Source organism: Hemitrygon akajei, unplaced genomic scaffold, assembly GCF_048418815.1.
Source record: "Hemitrygon akajei unplaced genomic scaffold, sHemAka1.3 Scf000080, whole genome shotgun sequence".
Classification (NCBI taxonomy): Eukaryota; Metazoa; Chordata; class Chondrichthyes; order Myliobatiformes; family Dasyatidae; genus Hemitrygon; species Hemitrygon akajei.
Window position 1 is genome coordinate 3,707,909 of NW_027331966.1, and position 19,093 is coordinate 3,727,001.

Consider the following 19,093-nt stretch of genomic DNA (forward strand, 5'->3'; position numbering starts at 1 on the left):
AGCTGTGCTGGGCAAGATCCCACACAGCAGGAAGATTGTGATCAAATGTGCTCGGTTTCGCTGCTGGGGTTAGGCTGAAGTGTAACCTCTTTTCAGACCGGGAAACCGGCCTGAGCACCGGCCCCGGCAGAGGGTCATTAGCTTCCAATTCCACTTTAGTTTGTGAATCAGAAATGGCAGGAACTCCACGGCAAATTGCCGGCACCAAGGCGTCTTTGTATGGGTGATAATATTGGGTTGGTGTCTCTGATGATATGGAACTGACAGTATACGGGCTTCAGTCCAGGTTGGTAATTCTGCAGCTGTGATCGTAATTTTCTCAGTCTGCAGTGAAGCTGAAATCCCGGGCGGTCGGGCATTGGTTATGGGGAAATCACCGTCTACACTGTCCAATAGGATATCATATCTGTCAAGTATTTTGGAGATTAGTTAAGAATGAACTAGGGCGCATTGCATCTTTTTTTGAGAAAGATAGACCGGCATGGATTAGAATAGAACTAGATAAAATAGGAGAAAATACACCAGAAGATTTTATATATAAATGGGAATCTAAATGGATACGGGAAAAGAAAGAATCTCCTATATTAAAACATTTGATTGACTTATGGAATAAGATAAATGTTGATGATGAGACAAGGAAATCTTTATTAGCAAAGAGATCTTTAATTCAAAATAGACTTATTCCTTTTACAATGGATAATCAACTTTTATATAATTGGTTTCAAAAAGGGATTAGATATATAGGAGATTGTTTTGAAGGAGGTATATTAATGTCATTTGATCAATTAAAGAATAAATATGAAGTATCAAACAACACTCTTTTTTGTTACTTCCAACTAAGGGCTTATTTAAGAGAAAAATTAGATCAAACAATGTTATTGCCGAAATCTAATGAAATAGAAACTTTAATACAAAAAGGAAAAACTAAAAAAATTATTTCTTGTATGTATAGCTTGATTCAAAAACAGGCAATTAAACAAGGAGTCCGTAAGTCAAGACAAAAATGAGAAAGTGACTTGAATATTAAAATTGAAGAAACAACTTGGTCAAGACTATGTTTTGATAGTATGACAAATACAATAAATGTCCGGTTAAGATTAGTGCAATATAATTTTTTACATCAATTATATATTACACCACAAAAATAAATAAATTAAACCCAATTTTATCTGATCAGTGTTTCCGATGTAACCAAGAAATTGGTACTTTTTTTACATTCTACTTGTTCTTGTTCTAAAATTCAACCTTTTTGGACAAATTTAAGAGTTTTACTGGAACAAATTATTGGAACAAAACTTGCACATAACCCGATATTATTTTTATTCGGCGATATTGACGGTATAAAACCGAAACCCAAATTGAATAAATATCAGAAAGAATTCATAAAAATTGCACTGGCAGTAGCCAAAAAGGCTATTGCAGTTACTTGGAACTCGGATTCATACTTAAGTATAGATCGTTGGAAGAATGAAATTTCCAGCTGTATTCCACTTGAAAAAATTACTTATAATTTAAGAGATAAATATGAAACATTTTTGAAAATTTGGCGCCCTTGTTTACAAAAGACAGGATTAAATATATAGGTGCTCCGAAGATAAAATAATTGGGTATTTGGGGGAAGAAAGAAACATATATACTAAAGTTATTACGAACTCCGTGGAGCATGTGGGGATCTTCCGATATCCAGGCACTCTTTCTTACATTTTTTTTCTTTTTTTTTCTATAGGGATGTTAGGGGGAGGGGCTAAGGGGAGGGGGAAGGGTATATATTTTTTCCTTTCTGTAATCATTTGAAAACTCAATAAAAAAAGTTTTTTTAAAAAAAGAATGAACTAGGGCGTTAGGTGAAGTTGGGCAGTGATGTTGTTCATCTGAACTTTGGTAAAGTCTGTAACAAGTTCCCGCATGGCAGCTGATCGGGGAGGTTCGGTCACGTGGGATTCACAGGGAGCTGGCGAGGTGGATTCACACCGGACTCGAGAACAAGAAGGAGAGGGGTTGAATGCAGATGGTTCTAGCGAATGGAGGCCTGTGACGAGTGGGATGTGAGTGTCAGTGTTGAGACCTCTGTAACTTATTATTCATGCCATTGATTTGTATCTGAATTTACATGGCTACACAGAGTATTATGTCCCGTAGTGTTCACCCTACTGTAGTAAATATATTATCAAGCTGGAGAGGGTGCAGAAGAGATTGCTGAAGATGTTGCCTGGACTACAGGGCCGAGTCATAGGAAGCTTTTGGCCGAGCTGGATCTTCATTGCAGAGGAGAATGAGGGTGACATTATAGGAGTTCATGAAATCAAGAGGGAACATAGATAATGTGATTGGTCGTGGTATTTTACCCAGGTTTCAAGATTCAAGATTGTTTAATGTCATTCCAGTCACAAGTGTAAAGGAGAACAAAATAATTGTTACTCAGGACAGAAGAAAAAAACCAAAATGATGGAGACCACAATAATAAACAAAACACAATACATGAAGTATGACAGTTTAAAAAGATTGATTGTATGTCCATAAAGTGACATTAATCAAAGGGGTGTCTGGACATGAGAGACTGACATTGATTCTTCTTCTGCATGTGACTTGCGCGTTACACGCTTGGGCGATCATGGCTCTCCACATCCAATGATCCCTCACAGCGTCAATGATATCTCGCACACTTAGATCTGTTAGTTCTTTCACGCTGTCCATATATGTTCTTCTTTGCCTTCCTCTTCCGCGTTTCCCAGGCATACGGCCTTGCATTGTAAGACATCCTATTTCTCCCTTTCTGATGACATGCCCCGGGAATTGAAGTTCCCTCTCATTTAATGTTCTCATTAAAGATCTTTTGGTGTGGGTACATTGGAGTACTGTCTCGTTAGCTACCCTGTCTCTATGTGATATTTTCAACATTCTTCTAAAAAACACATTTCTGTTGCTTCTATGTTTCTTTGGAGTTCTGATGTTATAGTCCACATTTCGGAAGCACACAGCAAGATTGACCAGATGTAACATTTTAGTAGCCTGAGGCTTGTTGTCATAGAAATGTGTCTGTTGGTAAAAATGGGTTTCATTTTTTAGAAGTTGGTTTTGGTAATGGCAACTCTTTTTATTTCTACTTTACTTCTAGCATCTTGTGATATAAAGCTACCAAGGTAATTAACGCTGGTCTTTTGTTCAATCTCTTTTGTTACTGACGGGCAACTTGCAGTTGGGTGTATCCTGCTCTTTTGATATTACCACATACTTATTTTTTTACAGTTAATGGTTAGACCAAAATCTGCACTTGTTTGTACTACTTTGTCCAGGAGAATTTGTAGGTCTTCTGCAGCACTTGCTATTAGAGTGGTATCGTATGCATATCTTATATTGTTGATGGAAACATCTCCAATTTTTATCCCATCTAGGTCTTCTGTTTCTCTGAGAATCATTTCAGTATAGATATTAAATAATTTCTGTGAAGCAACGCATCTCTGTCTAACTTCCCTTTGAATTTTAGTCCAACTGCTTATATTATCATCATCTTTTACCGCCACCGATTGATTACAATATGAATTTTGAAGCGGTTATTTGTCCCTTCCGTCAATGTTTAGTTAAATGAGAAGTTGAAATAATTTTTCATGTTGCACTTTGTCGAATGCTTTAGTGAAATCAATAAAACATAAAAATACATCATTTTGATATTCAATTGCCCTTTCTGAAAGCATTAGTAGTATGAAAATTGCATTCCTCGTTCCTCTATCCTCAATAAATCCATATTACAGTTCAGAATTTTCTGGACTTAAATTGTTTTTAATTTGACTCAGAACAATTCTCAACAAAATCTTTGTTATGTGACTCATAAGACTGATTGTTCTATAATTTTCGCAGTCAATAGTTCCAGGAATTTTAGGCAGAGTTATAAATACTGATTTCAAGAGATCGCCAGGCAATACACCAGACTCATAAATGCCATTATACTCTTCAAAAAGAATATCTACTCCCAGATCTTCTAGGGCTTGTATCATTTCCACTGAAATTCCATCAGGTCCAGTGGTTTTACCTTGTTTCATGCTTTTCATTGCTTTAGTTATTTCTTCTTCGGTAATAAGAGGGCCAGAATTAGGGTGTTTTATATATGGGGGTTCCCTCTATTATCTCAAAAAGCTGCTCTACATACTGAATCCACCTCTCACATACTTTATCCGTTAGGATGGGTCCATCTGCTGATTCTAGGCATCCTGTAGAGGAGGTTTTCTTAATACCAGTAATTTCCTTAAATTTTCTGGTGCATTTCTTTGCTGTTGTTAATATGGCCTTCCACTTCATTGCATTTTTTGATTCAGCCATTCTCCCTTTGCAATATTGCATAATACTCTGGTCTGTGAGATTGATTGTATGTCCATAAAGTGACGTTAGGCACAGGATTGTCTGGATATATGAGACTGACATTGATTCTATGTCCGTAAAGTGACATTAGGCACAGGAAAGCCTGGACCTACGGAGAATCACATTGATTGTCTGTCCATAAAGTGACTTTAGGCACAGGAGTGCCTAGAACTGTCAGGAAATGTTAAACCAGTAATGGGTGGGGTGCGGAGGGTGGGTTAGTGAGTAGAGCTGTTAATCAGGCTTACTGTTTGGTGAAAATAACTGTTTTGAGCCCGATTGTCCTGCCGTGGGTGTTACAGATCTACAATTCCTTTAAAGTAACACCAGCGTTGTAAAGAGAGTTTAGGACATATTGACCATTATAACGCAGGCTATTATGAAGAGGGGCCTGGATATTAATGCTAAAGTTGTAAAAGACACCGGGAATCCAAAACAAAAAAAAAAACAGAATTGAGTGCAGTTCTGGCCAGCTACTTGGAGGAAAGATGTCGATAAGCGTGAAAGAGTGCAGGGAAAATTACACGGACATTGCTAGTATTTCAGGAAATAATTATAGTGATAGGTTGAACAGGTTAGAACTCGATTACCTGGAATACAGGGGAATGATGGGGTATCCTAGCAGGATTCCAACTTTTCTATGCCATTTGCCCCTACATTTAGAGGAAGGGTCCAGGACCCTAGGTGGGGAAGCCCTGCTTGAAATATAGAAATCTATGATGGTATAAATAGGGTGAATGCAGTTAGTCATTTCCCCCTCAGGTTGGGTAAAATCATGGATTTAGGGCAAAAAGTGACACATTTAAGGGTAATCTGAGGGAGAACTACTTCACTCAGAGGGTGGAGCGAATGCGGAACAAGTTCCCAGCAGATGTAAGAGATGAAGGTCCGATTGTGGTATTTCAGAGATGTTTGGGGAGGTACATGGATGAGGGAGGTATCGAGGGCTATGGTCTGGGTGCAGGGGGACGGAACCACACCGAACATGGCACGGACTGAATGGACTTTAACAACCCTGTGTCTGTGCTGTAATGGCTCTGTGAATCTCAATTGAAACTTCTACACATAATCGACATTTATTGCAGACAGGTCGTAGAAAGCATAGAAAATCAGAATCAGAATCAGAATCAGACTTTAATCGCCAAGTACCTATGCACATACAAGGAATTTACTTCTGTCAGATGTTGTCTCTCTGCTCATAACAATAATAATAATGATAAATATAAATGAAAATATAGATTATACATACAGGTAGTGCAATCCAAGTAATAGTTAGCTGACTGTTAACCGGCAGTTAACTGTTCAGCAAAGTGACCGCAGTAGGGAAAAAACTTCTCCAGTGCCTATTAGTCTTAGTCTGGAGGGATCTGAAGTGGCTACCAGATGGAAGCAGATCAAACAGTCCGTGCGCAGGATGGGAGGAGTCCTTTATGATGTTCCCCGCCCTCTTCTTCAACCTGGAAAAGTACAGGTCCACAATAGAGGGCAGGGAGGCTCCAATGATGCACTTGGCAGTTCTCACTGTGCGCTTATAGGTGCAGGAGTAGGCCCTTCGGCCCTTTGAGCCTGCATCGCCATTCAGTATGATCATGGCTGATCATCCAAATCAGAACCCTGTACTTGCTTTCTCTCCATCCCTTTAGCCACTAGGGCCATATCTAATTTATATTATATCTAACTTATAGGTCGTATACAACACTGCGATTTATTTTGGACCAGCGTCTGCACTGCTGAGAGCTCTGTAGAGCTGGAACCACATTGAGATTTACTGAATGCACCTCCAAGGGGTAAAAACAACCGCTGGAATTTCAGTATCACCATTACAAAATGGATGAATGTTCAGTTCATCTTTGTCACAATGAAACCGAGAACGTGTCACACTGAGTTTGTTATTTCCCCGCTCAGTTATCTTTGCGAGCCACTTCCTCCGTCACCAGGGCAACAGCTCACCAGAGCTGCAGAGAGTGTTGAACACGTTTATCGCTCTCTGGTTGCTGACTCTCAACGGAGAGAGAGTGGCCTCAGATACGAGGATGTTTTCAGCATTTACTGTCCAGGATGGAATGAAGAAAATTGTAGGGATTGTATTTATGCGATTCTGTTCTGGGGGTCAAACATCTTGCAGTTAGTCATCGTTTCTGCATCAAAAGAAACAAAATGAAATCTCCTGCACTGAGTTTCCAGTGCTATATTTTCAATTTTATATTTAAAACATTTTGTTCCCGTTACACGACGGGGAAAGTGGCTGCTAATTGACCTGGGCTACACCGCACTCAACAATAAAATAATGAACAACTGTGTTCAATCTAACTGTGGGAACAAGCTAAAATGTATCAGCACCCTCTTTGTGATCCAAGGCCCATGTTTTACAGCTAATCCCTGTCTAGAAAGAGGATCATCGGGCTCCAGTTCTGTCATGGGTTGGTGTGGAAGTGTAAGTTTTTGAACTGGGATTAGCTGAGACACTGCCGCATATTACCGGCAGCAAAGAGCCCTGGGAGAGCTGGTGCTTGAGATACAATCTTGGGATGGGGGCTCTAGGAATATGGAACTGTCAGTGTTTGGGCTTCGTTCTACGTTGGTGCTTTTACAGATGCAGCTGGATGTTCCGCAATGAAGCAGACGTCTCCGGGGGCTGGATATTGGTAGCATGAATCTTTCAGTGTGAGATGCGGGAACACCAGTGTGAGATGTGGAAAAGATGTACGAGGCTCTCGGTGAGGGCTGTGACCCTCTGAGGTTGCATCCTGGGATACCACACATGTCTTGACCCAGATAAAATGAATCAGGGAATCAAGTTGTCCGGGTTTATGAGCTGTTGAGCGAGTATTTCTGTTCTGTGCTCAGATGTTTGGTTCTGAAGTCTCTTTGGAAGCAAAGCAGAGAATGAGTTCCTATTCCATCCCTCACAGGGAGAGGCTGTGATTAAATACGCTGTTTTGTGTTTGCACCAGTAGACATAGACCGGGGTTTCAGAATTCAATTCACATTTGGAAATTCCCCCTCACTGTCACCTGTCTATCTCCCAGCGGGCAGATACTCAAACAGAAACTCAAGATGTTGAAGATAGAACAGAACATGGAACAGTACATCACAGGAACAGGCCCTTCGGCCACAATGGTGTGCCAAACTAGCAGAAAAGTAAATCAACCCCCTGCCACAAAATCTAGGGTTGGTGGGGGGTTGAAGTTAGGGTGGGGGTGATTATTTACCAACTGAGTAACAACAAGTCTGGATGCAGTGGGAGTGGGGAAGGTGTCTGGATTAGACGGAGAGTCTGGGATCTGAGAGTGCTGCCTCAGAATAAAGAAGCATCACTTTAAAACAGATGAGAGACATTACTTCAGCCAAAGGTTGTTTGATCTGTGGAATTTGTCCCACAAACAGTGGTGGAGGCTATCGTTGGGTATATTCATGTTCTGGATTGCTAAGTAGGTTGAGAATTATAGCAGGAAGCAAGAATATAAAAACAGAGAACCATAACTCCTCTTGACAATTCATACAAAAAAAGACTGGAAATGTTCTATTTATTGAAGAGAAAAAAAAACACTAAACTAACCTAAAACAAAAAAAAAGGACTGGGCAGTCCATTTGAGGACAAGATTACAAAAAAAGAAGAAAACGTCCTTCTGGTCAAATCTGAAACTTCACGGAGGGAGCAAGAAAAGAAAATAAATTAGATTGTATGAAAATATTGAATAAAAGGTGGCCAGGTTTGGTCAAATTTGAAAGATGTATCGAACGTCCGACTTCTAATTTTCTCCAAGTTTAAACAAAACATAATGGAGGAGAGCCTGAAAAAAGCAGTAGGTGGATTAGGATCCTTCCAATGCAACAAAATAGCTCTCCTACCCAATAAATTTGAAAAGGCTATCACATTTACCATCTATAAAAAGCTTTGAACCAGGGAAGAAAAAATCCGTCTCCGCTTCCATTTCCTTTCCATTTATTACCACAGTTAATAGGACTGGCTGTTTTTCTTAATATTTTCTTAATATTGAGCAAGAAGCCAGCTTTCCACTTTCTTCTTTCACTTTCATTAGAAGCTTCTTCAGATCCTCCTCACTTTCAGCCATTAGAATAGTATCACATGCATATCTGAATTTATTAATATTCTGTCTGGTAATTTTCACTGCAACATTTTGAGTCCTCTCGACCAGCATTCCTCATATGTTCAGCATATAGATTAAATAAGCAGGGTGAGGGGGCGTCACGTCATGACGTAGGGTCGAAACGTTGGGAATCCAGCTCCCTCGTAAAAAGTAATGAAATAGGGTTTAAATGAAGAAAAGTTAATAAATACCTACTAGAAACTGTTTATAAACAACTCAGGATTATTTTTGGATATTGCTTCTAAACCGAAACAGAAGAAAGTTACTACTTCGAAGACTGCGCAAATCGGCGGGGAAAAAGGCTTAACCGTCTCGGCGAAGCCTCGGACTCAAGTTGGATCTCCTCCCGGCGAAGTGCATGGCGCTTCTGATGATGCGGGACAGGAAGTTGCAGCAATGCCGGCGGTCTCTGAGAAGAAACGGCAAGAACAACGCATGCGCGAAGAGACAAGCATGCATGAACAGATATTCTCAAAACTACAAATCCCGACTACGGCTGGAAGTGAAAAATTGGAAGTGAATCGGAAGTGGAATCAGACTCTTTGGGAAATACAGAGGATGAAGAAGAGGAAAAGAAGGAGGAGATTAAAGGGGACATAAGATATATCCTGATATATATGATGAATGAATTAAAAGCTATAAGAACAGATATAAGAAGGATGCAGAAGACACTTGATAATGTGGTGGAAAAACAAGAGAAGATGGATAATAAAGTTAAAGAGATGGAAGTAAAAATGGAAGAAAACACTGAATGAATAGATAAGATAGAAGACAATAATCTTGCCTGGACAATAGAAAGAAAACGGATGTTGGAAAAAATAGATGCCCTTGAAAACTCTAGTAGACGAAATAATATTAAAATTGTTGGTCTTATGGAAGGAACAGAGGGAGAAAATCCAATAAAATTCTTTCAAGAATGGATTCCGAAAATTTTGGAAATGAAAGAAGGAAGCCAAGTAATTGAAATTGAAAGAGCACACAGAGCTTTAAGACCAAGACCTCAACAAGATCAGAATCCAAGATCAATTTTGATAAAATGTTTAAGGTACCAAGATAAAGAAATGATCTTGAAGGCAGCTACTCAAGTTGCGAAAAAGAGAAATGGGCCATTGATAATAGAAGGGAAAAGAGTTTTTTTTTAATCCAGACATAAGTTACGATCTTCTGAAGAGGCGGAAGGAATCTAATCAAGTGAAAAAATCTTTATGGGAAAAGGGCTATAAATTTTTATTGAGCTACCCAGCAAAATTGATCATTTTCCTGGATAACGAAGAAAGAAGATTTTTCGTTGACTACCGGAAAACGGAGAAATTTGTACAAGAATTACCTGATATCCACGAAGAGGACTAAAGAATTATAGAAATGAAGTGGACTAATGATGAAGACTGAAATAAGGAAAACAAAAATAGTTGAGGAGTATTAATTGGGAGTAGAGACATTAATTATTTTCTTTTTTTTCTTCACTAATATATTTTCTTTTTTTTTGCGGGGAAGCTGGAGGAGCTCCTGATCGATGGCTGCGAGTTTCACGTGTACAATCATGGCAATTGCCATGACCCGTTAAATGGGGGGGTAATGTTGTGTTATTTTTTATTCGCAACATTAATGGTTTTTTTTTTCCCTTATATATTAGTTACCTTTTTTCTATTTTTCTTTTTTGCCTGGATGGTTGGGGAGAGACTCATAGAAACATGGAGAATTTCAAAGAGTTCCCAAGGTATTATGAATGATTAATTTACTTATTTTTTTAAGTTTTAATGTTAATGGACTTAACGGACCTGTGAAAAGAAAAAGAGTTTTAACATATATTAAGAAAATGAAAGGAGATACAGCTTTTTTACAAGAAACACATTTAACAGAAACAGAACATAAGAAATTAAAGAGAGATTGGGTTGGAAATGTCATTGCAGCTTCATTTAATTCAAAATCGAGAGGAATTGCAATTTTGGTTAATAAAACTTTACCAATTAAAATACAAAATGTAGTAATTGATTCTGTGGGGAGATATGTGATTATACATTGTCAAATTTTTTCAGAATTATGGACTTTTATGAACATTTATGCACCAAATGAAAATGATGCAAAATTCATACAAGAAGGTTTTTTGAACTTGGCTGATGCACATGATAAAATATTAATAGGTGGAGACTTTAATTTTTGTTTAGATCCAGTTTTGGATAGGTCAACTAAAGTTGCTACAAAATCAAAAGTAATAAAACTAACTTTATCATTAATGAAAGATTTAATCCTGATTGATATATGGAGAAAAATTAATCCAAGAGAAAGAGATTATTCATTTTATTCAAATAGACATAAAACTTACTCAAGGATTGATTTTTTTTATTATCAAAAAATATTCAGGATAGAGTGAAAAGTGTGGAATATAAAGCAGGAATACTGTCAGATCATTCCCCCTTGATAATGACAATGATAATGACGGACAAGGAGGAATCGATCTATAGATGGAGATTTAATTCCATTTTATTAAAACGTAAAGATTTTTGTGATTTTATGAAAAAACAAATTCAATTTTTTTTGATACAGATTTACATTCAATTGAGGATAAAATTATTATGGGAAGCGATGAAAGCATATTTAAGGGGTCAGATTATAAGTTATACATCTAAAATTAAGAAGGAATACATGGCAGAAATAGATCAATTGGAAAAAGATATCATAAAGTTAGAAAAAGAATCTCAAGAAAGATATATGACAGAAGAAAAATGAAGACAACTTGTTAATAAAAAACTACAATATAATACACTCCAGACATATCGTACAGAAAAAGTAATTATGAGAACTAAACAGAAATATTACGAATTAGGTGAAAGATCACATAAGATTCTTGCTTGGCAGTTGAAAACAGAACAGGCTTCTAAAACAATAAATCCAATTAGAACAAGTGTAAATAAGGTTACTTATAAACCTTTAGAAATTAATGAAACTTTAAAAATTTTTTATACCGAACTACATCAATCGAGTCACAAAATAAGATTGCTGAGATAGATAAATTGTTATCACAAATAACCCTTCCAAAATTAAATTTGGAAGAACAGAAAGGATTAGATATGCCCTTTACATTAAAAGAGGTTGAAGAAGCTTTAGGATCACTTCAGAGTAATAAATCCCCAGGAGAAGATAGTTTTCCTCCTGAATTTTTTAAAAAATTAAAGATTTATTAATTCCTCCTTTTATGGAATTAATATATCAAGTGGAAAGAATGCATAAACTCCCACAATCTTTTTTAATAGTGATCATAAGTGTATTGCCAAAAAAAGAGAGATCCTTTAAAACCAACATCATATAGGCCTATTTCTTTGTTGAATACAGATTATAAAATAATAGCAAACATTTTATCTATAGAATATCTAAATATTTACCAAAATTAATACATATGGATCAAACAGGTTTTATTAAAAACAGACAATCAATGGATAATATAACCCGGTTACTTCGTATAATTCATTTGGCACAAAAAAGAGAGGAAATGAGTGTGGCAGTTGCTTTGGATGCAGAAAAAGCACCTGATAGATTGGAATGGGATTTTTTATTTCAGGTATTGGAAAAATATGAGTTAGGAAAATCCTTTATACAATGGATTAAAACCTTAAATACTAATCCTCAAGCTAAAGTAGTTACAAATGGTCAGATTTCAACACTATTTTGCTTAACGATGTCAGCTAGACAAGGCTGTCCATTATCACCTGCTTTATTTGTATTGGCAACAGAACCATTAGCTGAATTAATCAGAACAGATTCAGACATTGGGGGCTTTAGAGTTAATCAAGAAGAATATAAGATTAATTTATTTGCTGATGATGTTTTGATTTATTTAACAAATCCATTGCAATCTTTGCAAAGATTATATTTCAGATTGGAAGAATATGGAAAGGTATCAGGGTATAAAGTAAATTGGGATAAAAGTGAAATTTTACCCCTTACCAAAGGAAATTATAATCAATGTCGATTAGTAACTCAATTTCAATGGTCAATAAATGGGATAAAATATTTAGGTATTAGAGTTGATAATGATGTAAAAAAAATATATATAAACAAAATTATTTGCCATTATTAAATAAAATAAAAGAGGATCTTGATAAATGGGCGATGTTACCAATAACATTAATAGGATGAGTTAATGCTATAAAAATGAATATATTTCCTAGATTGCAATATTTATTCCAAACTTTACCAATACAATTACCTCAGAAGTTTTTTCAAGAACTGAATAAATATGTAAGGAAATTTCTTTGGAAAGGAAAGATGTCAAGAATATCATTGGAAAAATTGACATGTAAATTTGATTTAGGAGGGTTACAACTTCCAAATTTTAAGAATTATTATAAAGCAAACCAACTTAATTTATTGCATCTTTTTTGATGAAAAAAAAACCCGGCATGGATTAGAATAGAATTAGATAAGATAGGAGAAAACATACCAAAAGATTTTATATATAAATGGGAATCCAAATGGATACAGGAAAAAAAAGAATCTCCTATATTAAGACACTTGATTGATTTATGGAATAAGGTAAATATGGACGATGAGATAAAGAAATCTTTATCTTTATAAAGCAAAAAGAACTTTAATTCAAAATAGGCTTATTCCTTTTACAATGGATAATAAACATTTATATAATTGGTTCCAAAAGGGGATGAAATATATAGGTGATTATTTTGAAGGAGGTATATTGATGTTGTCTGATCAATTAAAAAATAAATATAAAATATCAAACAACACTCTTTTCTGTTATTTTCAATTAAAGGCTTATTTATGAGAAAACAACACTCTTTTCTGTTATTTTCAATTAAAGGCTTATTTACGAGAAAAGCTGGGTCAAACAATGTTGATGCCAATACCTAGTGAAATAGAAATATTAATCCAAAAAGGAAAAATTAAAAAATTTACATCTTGTATGTACAATTTGATTCAAAAACAGACAACTAAATCAGGAATTCATAAATCAAGACAAAAATGGGAATCTGATTTGAATGTTAAAATTGATGGAAAAAGTTGGTCAAGATTATGTTCTGATAGTATGATAAATACAATAAATGTTCGACTTAGATTAATACAATATAATTTTTTACATCAATTATATATAACACCACAGAAAATAAATAGATTAAATTCAAATATGTCTGACCAATGTTTTCGATGTAATCAGGAAATTGGTACTTTTTTTACATTTTACTTGGTCTTGTTTTAAAATTCAACCATTTTGGATAAATCTGAGACTTTTATTGGAACAAGTTACTGGAGTACAACTCCCACATAGTCCAATATTATTTTTATTAGGAGATAATGAAGGGACAATACTGAAACTTAAATTGAATAAGTATCAGAAAAAAATTATAAAAATTGCATTGGCAGTAGCCAAAAAAGTTATCGCAGTTACTTGGAAATCTGATTTATATTTAACTATGGATCGTTGGCATAATGAAATATATAGTTGTATTCCACTTGAAAAAAATTGCATATAATCTAAGAAATGAATATGATATATTTTTGAAAATTTGGCTCCCATACCTACGAAAGATAGGATTAAATACATAGGTCCTTTGAAGATAAAATCATAAAGTAATTGGGGAAAGTAAAAATAAATATTAAAATTATTTTGAACTCCATGGAGCATGTGGGGATCCTCCGATATCCAGGCAATCTTTCTCTTCTTTCTTTTTTTTCTTTCTTTAGATAAGGGTTAAGGGGAGGGGGGAGGGTTAAGTGGAGGGGGAGGATTAATATTATTTTTCTTTTTCTTACTATTTTATCATCACATTTATTGTTTGTAATTTTCTAAAAATTTAATAAATAAATAAATTGAAAAAAATAAACAAACAGGGTGACAGTATGCAGCCTGGTCATACTCCTTTCCAAATCTTGAACCAGTTTGTTGTTCTGTGTCGTTCTAACTGTTGCTTCTTGATCTTTGTACAAGTTTCTCATAAGGCAGAACAGATGTCCAGGTATTCCCATTTCTTTAAGGATTTGCCATAGTTTATTATGGACCACACTGCTGAAGGCTTTAGAGTAGTCAATAAAACATAGATAAATACTTTTCTGAAATACTTGCGATTTCTCCATTATCCAGCGTAGTTTAGCAATTTGGTCTCTGGTGCTTCTGCCTCTTTTAAAAGCAGCTTCTATCTGGCAGTTCGTGTTCCATATATTGCTCGGGTCTTGCTTGCATGATCTTTAGCATTACCTTTTTAGCACGTGAAAACTTTCGGTAATTTGAACAATACTTTACATTTCCGTTCTTGGGTATTGGGACAAAAACGGATCTTAATCCAGCCTGAAAGTCATTGTTGTTTATATTTTCCCAGATCTGCTGGAAAATTGCATGCAACACTTTTACAGCATCACCTTTTAGAATTTTCAACAATTTTACTGAAATCCTGTCACATCCTGCAGCCTTATTATTGACAATGTTTTCTATCGCCCATTCGACTTCACTTTCCAGAATGTCTGGCTCTAGATCGATGAGGGAGTCATTGCAGGTGTCTTCGCTGTTGGATCTTTCTGCAATTCTTCTGTGTGTTCCTGCCATTTCCCTTTGATGTCCTTTGCTTCTGTAAGGTCCTTCCCTTCTTTGTCTTTTCCTATGCTCATTTTACATGAAATGTTCCTTTAATTTCTCTAATCTTCTGCAACAGATCTCTTCTTTTTTTCCAATTCTGTTGGCTTCTTCAGCTTCACTGCATCGCTCCTTTAATTAAGTTTCCTTATATTTCCTTGCTATCTTCTTGAAATTTGTGTTCAGTTGGAGGTCTTTGTACCAATCTCCATTTACTCCCTGGAATGTCGGAGAGTGAGCAGTGACCTTACAAAAGTGTTTTAAATTTGAAGGACAGAGTAACTGAATCATACTTTTTTATTTGTGTAATTCAGGTCATTGCCAGCAGGTGGGGCATTCTTCCACCCGGACGTCAGACAAGCAGACGGTAATCAACCAACGACAGAGTCAGAATGGACACAGGTATGCTCACTGGCCTCTTTCTCATTAAAACTCTGTCATCATGGTACACGTGAAGTCAAATCATCAATAATTCAGAGGGATAAACTTGGGCGATAAAGGGGCAGAGAGAAAGTACCATCAAACGGGGTCATTGTTCCAACTGGTAAAGCATCCATGAGCACTGGAACAATTCACCAGCTCCAGCGCAGGGACCTAACAAGGGGAATGGTCGAATCACTCCCCTCACCACACAAATCTTCACCTGAGTGAAAGGAGAAGGAGCCCCTGAATAAGGTAGGAGTGGGTAACACTCAGACAGGAATACAACAGCGGGCAATGTAACAGTCGAGGGAACAGACAGAATTTCCATCAGCATTTGGTACGACCTGATGTGGGAAATGCCTCCGACAGCCGTTGAGAGAAACAGAAGTTGTTTTCTGTTTGGAAGGGCAATGGTGAATTCTCCCCAGATTAACAGGTTCTTGCACAATGGAGGTAAGGGGAGTTTCCGGTGTCTGTTTTCTGTGGCCGAGTTAAAGAACGTTATATTGAGGGAGGACGGGCTGGGTGCAGGAGACAGTGAACAAGAGAAATTGTACTGAGGGAATCTGGTGGGTGTGGGGGGGGGGGGCTACTGAAACAATGAAATTTCCTTGGCGAATGGGATTAAAGTAAAACAAAATAATAAGTGGAGAGGGCACCGTACAAAATGCTGGAGGAACTCAGCAGGTCAGGAAGCACCTACAGAGAAAAAATAACCTTCAACGTTTCGGACTGAGAATCTGTAAATTGATTTCAAAGTCGTCCTGGGTACATAAAATGGAGTCAGCACTAGCGTTGTTCAGGCTGAAGGTCGGTGACCAGTCGTGTTAGCAAGGATCACTGTTTCGCCATGCGTCGTGTGTGTGAATCAAATAGGTTAATCATATGATATACTGGGTGGACTTATTCGTTGATTTACAGAGTTGGAGGAGTTGAATAAATTTGGGACTGTTGTCAAAGCGTTCAGCATCCAGTTAGAAATAGGAACAGAGAGTCACCAAGTACAGATAATTCAGGCAAATGTGAGAAGTTGCATTTTGAGAGGTCAAATTCGTGAGCAATGTGCACAGTGAATGTTGGGACTGATAATAAGATTGATGTACTGTGGGGTCTTGTGATGGGTATGCACAGCTCCCTGAAGCTGGCAACACAAATGGTAGTGTGCTAACAATGAGTTGAGGTATTTGTTAAAGTTAGACTGTAACTGGATACACGTTGGTTAAGAGACAATTTCAGTATTGTGCACAAATCGAGAATGATGTGGAGGGTCTATAGAGGGTGCAGACGAGTTTCACCACAAAAACCTGAGGTAACAGGTTTGTTTAGATGGTAAACTTTAAAGGGGATTTAGGATGCATGTTTTTCACAGAGAGTGATCGGTGTCTGGAATGAGCTGCCGAGGGAGGGACTGGAAACAGATACTCAGCATCATCTGAGAGGCGTTTGAACTCATGAGCAGGCCGGGAACAGAGGGATATTGATCATGTTCCTGAAGATGGGATTGGTTTAAATTGGCATTGTGTCTGCAAACGCATGGTACATCTATTATTTTATGTTCTCTGACCGACTACAGATCTGAACTCCGCCATCTCCGCCTTCCTGTCAAATTGTGAGGATCACCAACTGTTCCAGTTGACGAGATTCTACATGGAGCGTCTGGAGCAGGCGATTGAGGAGGGTGTGGAGGGAGTCGGTTTCATGTTAATGGGCGAGGATCACTTCACTGGGCCAGAGTATCACGTAAGTGGAATGGACATACACTGAGTGTAGATTCTACCGAATGAATCACAGACCAACAGAACCGGTGTAACGACACCTCTGGGCAGTGAAAATCCTGTAATGCTTGTGGTCAACATCAAGAAAAGTGTTTTCATCTGCGAAAACCTGGAACTTTTATTAACCAATACAAGCCTCTCTCCAGTTTTCTGATCACATTCATTTATAGACAGATTAGGATACAGGCAATGATTGAGAGGTGAATTTAGTGATGTGACACTTGACGGACATTGCAAGTGGACAGAGAACCGCTCTACACCACTCAGTCTGACATCACATCATGTTCCCTGTGTTCGACCTTAGTGGTCATTCACCAATCTGTGTTCTTCTCATGACCCACAGGTTTCCCACAAATCAAATATATAGTGACTTATTTCTCAGCTCATTCTCAGTCTACCTTCAACCCTATTTTCAACTCAGGCAACACTGACTCGTCTCTCATTTGAACTGCGGACTCTTATTTTGATCAATATCCCAACATGCCTCATGTTTCTGTTACCTTCTGTTCCTTGTGACTTCCAATTTGAGTTTGTAATTACCACAGCATATACTGTTAACATGGGAAGTGCAACGTTAGTGCCACTGAAAATATTCCAAACATCTACAGCTAACATAGAATTACAAAGAAACAGCTTTCCAATGGTCCTCGTGCTACTGGAGTGCGTTCACCTATTACCACCCAGAATGAGTATTAGTGAAGAGCCAGACACCATACCAAACACTATATTCCACGTGAGGCAGCTGACAATTTCAGTCCAAACTTCTTACTCAACATTACCACCAGTCGGCTTTGGTCTGTCACACACGCACAATAGGCCTGAGTTTGCTGGCTGCTCCTCACTGCCAGTTCCCAGCTGTCGGCTTTGGTCTGTCACACATGCACAATAGTCCTGAGTTTGCTGGCTGCTCCTCACTGCCAGTTCCCAGCTGTTGGCTGGCACTGGACCCCTCATGGAGCCTGGCAGTGAAGGGTGAAGCTGCTGCGGTTCACCAGGGATTACCCTGGCGAAAATCAACAGTGACCCGGCCATAGTTTCACCTAGTCATAGTCATCAAACCCAACAGTACAGCAACAGGCCCTTCTGCCCATCTAGTCCACACCGACCTATTATCTGCTTAGTCCAATTGATCTGAACCCGGACTGGAGACATCCATAACTCCCCCATTGAATAAACTTATCCAAACTGATCTTAAATAATCAACTCGAATGTACATCGACTAACTAAGATGGCAGCACGTTCCGCGCTCTTCAGCAACCTCTGAGTGAACAAGTTCCCTCTCATCTTGCCTTTCACCTGTCATCATTACCCTATGATCTCTAATTCCAGTCCCACCCAACCTCAGTAATAAACACATTTTCGCACTAACTCTCTGTATACCTTTTATAAACGTGTATACCTCTGTCACATTTCTCATGGTCCTCCTACACTCTATGGAGTAATGTCCTAACCTATTCACACTTTCTCTATATCTCAGATCCTCAACTCCTGGTAACAATCTGTATTTTATTCTGCATTCGTTCAATCTTATTGATATCATTCCGGGAGGTAGATGTACACATTGCTTCAAATTAGCCTCTGCAACATCAACTTCGACATAATATCCCAACTTCTGTATTCAATATTTTGATTTATGAAGCCCCATGTCCAAAAAGCTTTACAACGTCATCTACCTTTGACAACACTTTCAAGAAATTTTGGATCTGTATCACTTTGCAGGATCTCATCACACTTCCTACTCTTGTCATTGGTACCAACGTGGACCAAGACCTGCTCATCCTGCCCTTAAGAAACTTTCAGAGTCGATACGAGATATTACTGACCTTGGCAAGACACCATCCAAAAATCCTGTT

At 37.6% G+C, this 19,093-nt stretch overlaps 2 protein-coding genes across 2 annotated transcripts in view; one reads left to right on the forward strand and one right to left on the reverse strand.

Annotated features, from left to right (window-relative positions):
• Nucleotides 1-19,093, reverse strand: part of LOC140722539 (NACHT, LRR and PYD domains-containing protein 3-like) — a 333,835-nt gene that overhangs the window by 253,663 nt on the left and 61,079 nt on the right. The window lies entirely within an intron of this gene.
• LOC140722582 (NACHT, LRR and PYD domains-containing protein 3-like) overlaps nucleotides 1-19,093 on the forward strand; it is a 43,271-nt gene that overhangs the window by 1,559 nt on the left and 22,619 nt on the right. Inside the window, exons 2-3 of the mRNA XM_073037298.1 lie at nucleotides 15,357-15,444; nucleotides 17,039-17,205. Coding sequence (XP_072893399.1) covers nucleotides 15,435-15,444; nucleotides 17,039-17,205 — 177 coding nt within the window. The 5' untranslated portion in view covers nucleotides 15,357-15,434. The remainder of the gene's footprint in view (nucleotides 1-15,356; nucleotides 15,445-17,038; nucleotides 17,206-19,093) is intronic.